Genomic DNA, 10,065 nt, shown 5'->3' on the forward strand with positions numbered 1-10,065 from the left:
TGTAGTATCTTCTGCGTTCTTAAAGCACCCATAATCCTATGCGCATTTATCAGAGCCTTTTAAAAAAGTAACATAGAATTTGAAGGCGGGAACTTTTCAATGACTCACAACTGCACACCTGCTAGACTGTTGCATTGTTTGTTCTCTGAATGCTAGGAAGGAGTCCTGCCTAGCCTCTAAAGGACACAACTTGGGAGGACTTAGAAGGACCCATATTACCAAGAAAGCATCCTTGACTTTGAGAAACACCCACAATCTCCCTTGTGAGACAACACCAGGCATTAACCAGATACTCACAACATGAGGGTATTATCATTAGACAAATATCAAAATAGTGGATTTTATTCTCAATGTATTAAAGTTATAAACATGTCAGGCAGTGGTTTTACATGTCATCAGAGCGACTGAACCAATCACACTTCTCTCAAAATCTCAGTACAGTACACGTAATTATATTACCATTTATCTCTCATCAACAACTAACATCATCCTCATGTGATTTGAAAAAATAACAGTAACAGTAACTATTGGTTTTGCAACAAACCAACACTTATGAGCTTTTTCTGAATGCAATGGGATTTCACCAAGTGCCGGTTCTGACATGAAGCTGGTGCACAGACACCGGCATGACATCACAGACGATGCATGAGAGTGATGAGCCTGCCGCCCCTTTGCACCAATTAGAGCGGCCGTTGTCAAAAGGGCCTGGGTGATTCAATTTGATTTTGAAAAAAAAATTATCCCTCCCCTCCAATACATTAATTAAAATAAACAATAATCATTATTTAATAATCATAGAGTTTATTTATAATAATATTGACTATTTTATCTAAACCACTCGAAACCAGCTGGGGGGTCATCCCAGTGTGTGTGTGTGTGTGTGTGTGTGTGTGTGTGTGTGTGAGTGTGAGTGTGAGTGTGAGTGTGTGTGTGTGCGTGGTTGGGGGGCCTAAGAAGAACTGACAGCTCGTCTTTTCTCAATTTGCAAAAGAGGCCCAACCTCTGATAAGAGCACGATTCGAAACAGCGGTTGTTCTACAGAACTGATTTTACCTACAGAACACAGAGAGATCCCGATGAGGTGCACGACGTGACACACACACACACCTGTTCTCCTCTCCGCTCCTATCAGTTCTCAGGACAGACCAGTGTCCCATCATGACCACGGACACAGAGCCAATTCTCCTGTCATTTGCTCATCACCCCCCCCATCTCTCCTTCATGCCGTTCACATTCGTCACCAATAGTCTCTACTGCTGTTCTCTTTGGTTTGAGAGATGTGTCTCTGCTCTGTGGTCCATCAAACGTCCTTTCGTCATACATCTCATTCTAACCCCCCACCCCCACCCGTGTCCCCCCCCCTCAGCTCCAGCTGGTGTCGTAATGAGTCCAGCCTTCAGGGGGCGCTAGGTAGACCCTGCGGCCTCGGGACATGAAGCTGACCACGCCCCTGTAACCCGCCCGTGGAACCCCCGACTTAAGGTCGTCCATGACGCCCAGGCTTCGCGCTAGCGCCTTGAAACTGTCCCGGCTGGAGTACTGCACGCGGTACGGGCCCGCCCCCTTCAGGGTGCCCCCGTGGAGTTCCTCCAGTTTGACCTGGGGGGCGACGTACACCTCCTTCACAAAGTTCTCATCGTAGCGCTCCCTGACTAAGTAAGACAGGTCCCGCTTGGTGAAAGGCACAAATTCAGTGTTGAGTTTGATGTAGCGCAGGTACTGGTCGAAGAACTGGCCCAGGCTCACGCCCTTGCGTCCGAACGTGATGGTGCGCGAGACCTCGGGCCGTACGCACGAGCGATCCTTCCGCTGCTCGGGCTGACGCACCCAGTCGTCCCAGAATGCCTTGGGCCACTTGGGCTCCAGCTCCTCCCACAGCTCCTTCAGCAGCATCCAGCCCAGCCCGGGGAAGAAGTCGGTCCGGTACAGCAGGTCCGCCCGGCCCGGGTCCACCAGCCCGTCCCGCCCGTTGTCGTTCCAGGCGGAGATGCACCACAGCGTCGGGTCTGAGCGCAGGAAAGGGTAGAGAGCACGGAAGTACTCAAAGAAGTCTGGCGCCACCTAGGCAGAGAGAAACACAGTCAGTTAGAGGAGGAAGACAGGGAGGTCAAAGGAACAGAACTGGGGGCACTGGGAGGACTGAGATCCTGAGAGTGTGTCAAAGTCTTCCAAATCATTGACCTAGTGCTGGGACTGGGGAAGTGCTGGGTGTGTGAGTGTGTGAGTGTGTGTGTGTGTGTGTGTGTGGGGGGGGGGGGGGGGGGGGGGGGGGGTGTTTGGGTGTGTGTGTGTGTGTGTCTGTGTGTGTTTGGGTGTCATACTAGTGTACTAGCTGCACATAGAAGAGAATTCTCAGGGGGTGGCCAACTACACAATTACCTTGTGGTATTTCACACTCCATTGACTACGTTCCGCATGCCTCAAAACAACGTCTGACAAACAGCTTTTATTCCCCCAAGGCAATGCTCTTTAGCGAAGCGAAAACATGCACAAAGAACTGAAATGAGGAAGAAAATGATAGCATTGTCACTTTGACATTAGGCCTTAGTTTTGGTGAAGAAGACTAGTGAAGAAAGAGAGCCACTCAATGTTCAATGCGAGTTCAACTTCAGATCTACTTTTGGTTGTTTTATTTCTTTGCTCAGGGTAGTCCCTTAGAGTTAGTCGACAAGGTCATCAAAATACTATTATTCCACTAACAGTATGTAGTGAGGAAGATCTAAACCTAACAAGCACTTTTGGAGTACTTAAAGGGACAGTACTGAAAATGTTTTCATTTCATTGTAAGTGTGCTCACAAGCCAACTATTCCTCACCAGCAATGCCTACAGGCCTTATGTGATTACACACGCATTGGAAGAGTATTAGAGTTACTGAGATTATGTCAGCAATAATGATGGTCCTCGTCGCCATTAATAAAAAAAATCACCCATCAAGTGTGCATCATTAACTTGAAGTAATCTCCACAGATGTTCAATTAGGTGAGGCCTTTCAGGGGGATGATTATGTTTCCCACTCGGCCACATGTGACCACTGCCACCCAGACATGTCCTCGTCCAGCTAGTAGTGCTCTTATGGGTGTTGACAAGTAGGGTCTGGAGGGGTCTTAAGGGTCTTCCCTCCTGTGGGGTCCCCCTGCTCAGTCCTTCTGTGCCAGTGTGGCTAATCTGATGGTCTAAATGTGCTAATCTGGGCAGCATGCTGAGATGACAGCTGTCCACAGGATTAACTATGGGGGTAAAAAAAAAACCTCATCTGCTTCACCGACCACAACTCTCACTCCTTGGGTCGCTTCTGCGCGCGCGTACACACACACACACACACACACACACACACACACACACACACACACACACACACACACACACACACACACACACACACACACTCATAAACATATGTACACATACTTCCATGCAAACACCCAATCACACTTCCTAAAGAGGTCACAGGGAGGGTAGTTGTCAGAGGAGTGTAGCAGGTGAAGAGTGTGTGAGCTGTCAGCAATCCCTGTGGGATGTTCCCTCTTAGCTTGGCACTCCCAAACTATATCTCAGTTGGGATTATGGTACTGAACCTCTTAACTAAGAAGAGCTCTGTGCACCAGCTTTCTGACAAGCCAATCAGCCAGCTATGTAAAGTGGTTTGCCAAATCCCTATAAAAAAGGCTTGTCCGCAAGGAACCCTCACCCATAGGAATATTCATAGAGTTTCACAGTAAAATAATACTATAAACACCAGGCTCTTTCTCACACACACACACACACACGCACACGCACACACACTTCCAGGTCAGAGAGGGTATGCAGTGTCTCAATACTCTCTCTATCCTCAATGTTGTTTTGACGAAACACACGGCAACTGCTAAGCCTAATTTCCCTAACAATACTTTCAACAATCCTGAGTACAGTTTCATGTTTTTCTGCCAACTCCTCATAACTGCACCGTTATTTATTTATACTATAAAAACCACAGAAGGTTACATGACAATGATCTTAGTTGTACTTGCCTGTACGTCATGTCCAATGCTAGTCACATGAGTAAGTGGAATGTAGATCCTGTCCTAACTCAAGTGTGGGAGTGGGATCTTGGTGCTTTGGGAGAGGAGTGTGGCGGGTGGGTAGTAGAAAAGGAAGAGATTTAACCCAGATATATACGTGATACTGACTATACTTAACTTACTGTAAGGAAGGTTCAATGATAACCATTACTTTCACTGTGTGAAATGGCAAACAATTCTTTGAGTGATTTAAATTTCAAAGATTCAAATATTACGACAATAGACTACATTTGAAAACTTTCCAATAAGGAAAAAGCTTTATGGTTTAACGCTAATTCGGTCAGGTCATGGCACATCATTTCAGACAGGGATTATACGACTGGATACTAGCCTGGACCTGTCAGCCCTACAGCTGGCATGGGACACAAGTGCGGCAGCTAACAGTGCTAACTGAAAAACCGACATGTTTAGTTTTCCGGACAATCAAACAAAAATGAAGCCAAAATCAAATGTATTGGAGAGAAGAGGCTATAATGTCACTCTCCCATGAAAGCGACTCAGAATGGTCCAGGCCCTCGCCATTGAGCTCTGGAGCCACTGCACTGAACTATCTGCACGAAAAGAGCTGAAAGAGCTCTCAAACTTTTGGACTTGGAAGAAGTATGCAGAGAGCCGAGATGCTTGTGGGGGTGGGTCTGTGCTTCCATTGGGTGACAGGCCTCCGCAGCTCAGGGCAGATGCAGCCCTAACTGAAGAGTCTTCAAACACCTGCTTATCAACCTGAGCTTGAAAGGCTGTCTCCTCTGACACCAACACACCTTTCATCTCTGGTACCCAGAGAACACTGTAGCATCTCATTTCACATACAATACACTAGACAGATGAGTAGAATGCAAGCAGCATCGTCTACCACCTTACTTTAAAGGCCTTACTTTTGTGCGGTTAATAGGCGTTTATTGAGACCCTGAGAAGGTTAATTGAGTAAGCTGACCATTCTGTGTATACTTAATAACAGACCCCTCCATCAAAATGCGCCCCAAAAAAAACCTACTTTTAAAATACATGCTAGAGATGACCTCACCTCCAAGTCGTCCTCCACAATGACCACAGTGGAGTGGCCGAGTGTATTGAAGACCTGGTTGAGTGCCCATCGGTAATGGCGGGCAATCTTGTAGTAGCCCTGAAACTTCCTGTGTTCTGGACGCACTGGAACGTCCGAGCGGTCGGGCTGACTGATGTGCGTCACCTGACTGCCATAGGAGCCAATGACGCGTGCTGTCTCAGCATGGCCACAGTCCTGACTGACTATGATTGGGTAGAGCTCGGGGGAGGGGCGGTACTGGATGAGCTTGTCCAGACTCCTCCTGACGGTCACTCGGTCACAGGCAATGACGAGGATGGGGATGACTGGCTGGGGACTGGACTCGGTGGGATCCGCTTCGCTCTTCATGGGAATTTCGTTGTTCTCCACCTCAGCGAGAGGTCTGTGGTTGGGCTGTGGGGTGGCGCCCGGGGGGAGCGGTTTGTGTGCCTGGGGCTGCAGGTGCGCCACGTTGTCGACTTTCTGAGGAGACTGCGGCACATGGGGAGGCTGGACAATCTTCTTCTCCTCCTTCCTCTTCTCTTTTTCTAGTTGTTCAGAACCTCTTTTCCCCACCTCTTTCTTCTGTTCCCATAGTGATCGGTGACTCTGGATCTGTTTCAGGAGCTTCTTCTGGGTCTCCAACTCGGATTCCACCTCCTCGGCCAATCGAATTACCTCCACAGCCAGGTTGGACCCACCACCCGCTTTGCCCTTTGCCATGCCCCACTCCTCCCTACCCCCTGGTTCAGCCCCGCCTCCTTCGCCCAGTCGGCCAATTGGAGGACGACCCCACAGAAAGAGGAGGAGCAAGGCATTCCAGGCAACGAACAGGAAAGCTCCACACAGAATGAGAGATCCTCTCTTGCGCAGCATGGACCAGTGACACCACATCAGGGATTGCAAGGAGGAACAAACTGCATGAGAGTGGGAGAGAGAGAGAGAGAGACAGACAGAAAGAAAGAAAGACAAAGAAAGAGTGAGAAGAGAGAAGAGAAGACTGGTCAATCACAAACTGCAGTAACCCTACCATCATACAGCCCTAGAGATCAAGGGAGCTTTAACCACAGACAAAAAGGGGACGATGTGAAGCTTAAAGCAGAGGGAACAACTCCAGGGCCTTGACTGAGGACGAGACAGACCAGACAAAGCAAGAGATCAAATAGAAGAGTCAAACTAGAGACAGGGGAAGGGAGCGTGGTGGGGGTACCAGTCAGAGAGAGAGATGACGGGATTACACGTTGTCCTGGGAAAGAAACATAAACATCCTATATGCACCAGGAAGCAGACAGGAATTAGGCTAGGAACTGAAACAGTGTAATGAGAGAGACTTAAGAAGTTAGACTTAACAGTACAACTTCTCATCTTATCATGGTAGATTGAAGGGTCACATGATGGGAAGTTGCGGTGATCACCATGGCAATGGAGCATGCAAATCCAGAACATGTTCTCACTTCTCTGTAGTACCTCCGCACCCATACGCTGAATGTACACACATACAACCCTAAATCTGAATAAAACACAAGTACTCACCGTAAAACTTCATACACACCAAGCACATCTAACTTCCAAACCTTAACCCCTGTGCCAAACCACCAACTTTGGACATCTCAGGGCTGACACAACCCAAAACTACAACAGACTACCTCTGGCTCTGTGATGCAAAGAAAAAATATTCATTACTGCAGCCAAATTGTTCCCAGTAGCTGACTGGTTGTTGTTCAGTTACGATGTCAATGGCTTTATGATTACAAGAGTTATGGAGCTGGAGATGCTTCAAGTGCTGACAGGCGAGAAACAATCTGAAACTCCTCCACAGGAAACACGGAACAACCAGATTTCCTGTCGGGTTTTTCAACACATACTAAGCACTTTTGCCTCTTGCCAGAAAAACAGGACATTTCCCTTCAGTGACAGCTCAGTCAAAGAGTGCTAACTACTAGACACAACAGCAGCACAGCGCGTTTTCTCTGATAACATGCAAATTCAACCAACACTGGTTAATGGTTACCGTCTAAATAAACAGAAAAAAATGACATCCAGAGAGAAACAAGACTCAGAAGTACACACTCATAAGTATGGAGACTACAGAGTCTGAGCTCCACACTGGCACTCCTACAAGCTGGGTAGTGAAATGCAACATCAGCACATTCTTTAGCAAACAGACTACTTGGAAGCTGTGAAATAGCCACCCATTCTCCATTAGGTCATCCACCCTCATCTTTAAACCTAACTGAGGAAAACTCACCTTTCCTGTCTGGCATTTGGGTTTGTCTGATAGTTTACCTTTACATGTATTCATTAGGCACACGCTTAAAGTTACAAGAGGAAAAACAATATACTAAAACAGTATACTAAAACTTAAGTTGACTCCCTTACAACCTATAAAGATGGTTTTGTAAAACATTTACCATAAAATTACCGCTGCAGGGCTGATATTGAGATTCGACTTGGACTAGTCGGTGATAAAGGTATTCAGCGTGTTTGTGTCTGTTCTTATTGAGAGTCTTTCTGCAGTAGGCCAACTCAGGCACTGTAATTTCAAATGATCTATCAAGGTTACTCCTGTTATCAAGACAGCTGTCTGAAAACAGACCTTCTGGATGTATCTCTGATAACAACATGGACTTTGGGAGTGTGTGTGTGGTGGTAGTGGATAAGACAACACTGATTCAGTCGCTGCCAAAACATGAAACTGCCACTGATTACGTGTCCTGTCCCTGATACATGTGGACAGTGGATATGAGGAAGAAAGAGCAGGGGAAAGGACAACAAGAGAAGGAGAGAAAGAGACAGAGACATAACGAACAGTGGGAGAGGAGAGACATGCAGAGAAACAGAGGGATGAGAGAAAACCAATAAGAGAAGAAGGAAAACAGGAAAAGGGTAAGCAGATGACAGGATGCCCAAATCTGCTGAAAGAGGCTTGAGTAGGGGTATCGGACACCTGAGGGTGATTCAAATAACAACACTAATCTGCTGGACATATTGGACATGCTAAATCCGTACAATCCAGTTAACAACCCGAACTGATAATGTAGCATTGATCCCTGTTAGCAGTTCGATCCACAAACCTCCTTCTCCACACATACCCACACACCAAATCTTACATTTGGAAGACAATCTTTACTCTAGTAATACAAACATCAATGCAATACACTTGTTGAGCAACAAGTTAAGAGGGGACACTGGCCAAGCTCCAAGTGTGTGGTTGTGTTCACTCGGTATCTGCACACATCTATAATTACCTTGAAGAAAACATCCTCATAAAACACCGTCTCACACACTTTAGGCTACATCAAGAACACACGCTCAGACAAGTGGGTACGCACACACACCTAAGGCTAAAAATACTCACACGAATTAATCAATTTAGAGCTGGTCATCACACAAACACACACAAACGCACACAATGTGATGTGGGGGAGAGAAGTTCTATTCAAGTTGACCTCAGACCATGTTCAAAGTCAGATCAAATCGTCTTTATTTTCCTATGCGAAGTCTGAGCAGACAACCACATGGGATCAGATTTTTACAAATCCGATGTGAAACATCCGTGTATGTGACTGACATCGGGTGTCTGGGGATGTTAAAGAGAGGTAGAACGGCAGGTGGGCTTAACAGCGGATATCACAAATAAGCAAACACACACCAGGATTACTGCTCTATAATACCTGTAGTGGATAGCTCCTGCTTCTTCATGTTTCTCCCCCTCCGCTCAAGCAGCGCTGGTCAGCATAAGATGAACAAAACAAAGGGAGGAGAGGAGCAAAAAAAAGTTGCTGTAGTGAACTACAGTGCAGGAAAATCTAAACTTTTCCTCCCCTCCTGTGCCTCTCTCTCTCCCTCCCTGAGAGGTGTATCCGTGTGGCAGGTCATTCAAACAGTAACAAAGGATCAAAGTTCATTACTTTTCCCAGCAAACTTCTGAAGCATAACTCCATGAATCTATGATACTGCACGACGACGTATGACAAAAACAACTTGCTAGACACCACCAGAATATGTTGCTCCTTTGGCAAAATTCATGCAACAGACAACGTCTCCGTGCTTACCTATACCCTTGTAAGTGTCCAGGCAGCAGGAACATTGTGAACTACCTTTCGCTAGCTAGCAGGCCAGCCAGGCAGCAGCTAAGTGACTGACGTGGCGTTTAGTGAGGGGACGTTGGGAAGGAAGCGGTGGAATGCGAGTGCGAGAATGGCATAAATGTCATTGAAATAAAGACGAACGAGACTGAGAGCTTAAAGTAAGCTTTCCTAAGCGGGTTTTGTGGAGTCTACCCAACAGGCTTGGAGTTTAAGCTAGCTAACCTAGCTAGCTCCTGGATCATTTGCCCAACTCAAATGCAATCACAAGAGGTACATATTAAGTAACATTCAAATCCGTGTGTGGACAGGGGTGTAGTGCTTCATAACATGTCGTAAAAGAAAATGTTGAACTTTTCGTGGAAGTAGTAAGAAGTCCTCAGGTAACATAAACACACAAACTCCCTGGCTTTGCTGCACTTGCAGTGCAGTGCGCTCACGCTAACGTAACATTTATGGCATGTTTTGAACACAGATTGCAGATACACGTTGCCAACCAGCAGCAGTAACGTAACGGTATTTCTCACCTCTTTTCATGGCGAGAAGGCAGCGGGCGAGCTTAGCAGTGACAGGTTGCCTCGGTCCGTCCGTAGTCACTCTCACCTTTACTTTCGCTTCATCAGTGCCTCTTCGCCGGTGTCTGTAGCCCTGGATCACAACCCCGCTCTTCCATTCCCCTACTCAGTCCTCTCTATCTGGGATCCGCCATTTAGATAGGTGCTATGTAGCTAGCTAGCTAGCTGGCTACCTTAGCTAGCCTAAGCTTACATATAGGTGTCGACATGTGACAGGATAAACCCACGGCCAAAGTGTCGATCCTTGCTGGGAAAGACTCCGAGGTGTCCTGTGTGTCACTGTCGACGTCTGCTTCTCGACGGCAATTTTCATCTGACACAG

The 10,065-nt window shown here is 46.9% G+C and overlaps 1 protein-coding gene across 1 annotated transcript; it reads right to left on the reverse strand.

Moving 5' to 3' along the window:
• Nucleotides 1-1,362: 1,362 nt before the first annotated feature.
• On the reverse strand, nt 1,363-10,022 carry mgat1b (alpha-1,3-mannosyl-glycoprotein 2-beta-N-acetylglucosaminyltransferase b; the record flags this gene model as incomplete). Its single annotated transcript, XM_080859725.1, has 3 exons — nt 9,696-10,022; nt 5,081-5,997; nt 1,363-2,061 (listed from the first exon to the last, which is right to left on the reverse strand). Exons 1-3 carry the CDS (start codon nt 9,703-9,705, stop codon nt 1,363-1,365), a joined length of 1,626 nt encoding a protein of 541 aa, XP_080715851.1. The 5' UTR covers nt 9,706-10,022.
• Nucleotides 10,023-10,065: the final 43 nt, after the last annotated feature.

The sequence above is a fragment of the Sprattus sprattus genome (assembly GCF_963457725.1).
Source record: "Sprattus sprattus genome assembly, chromosome: 20".
Classification (NCBI taxonomy): domain Eukaryota; kingdom Metazoa; phylum Chordata; class Actinopteri; order Clupeiformes; family Clupeidae; genus Sprattus; species Sprattus sprattus.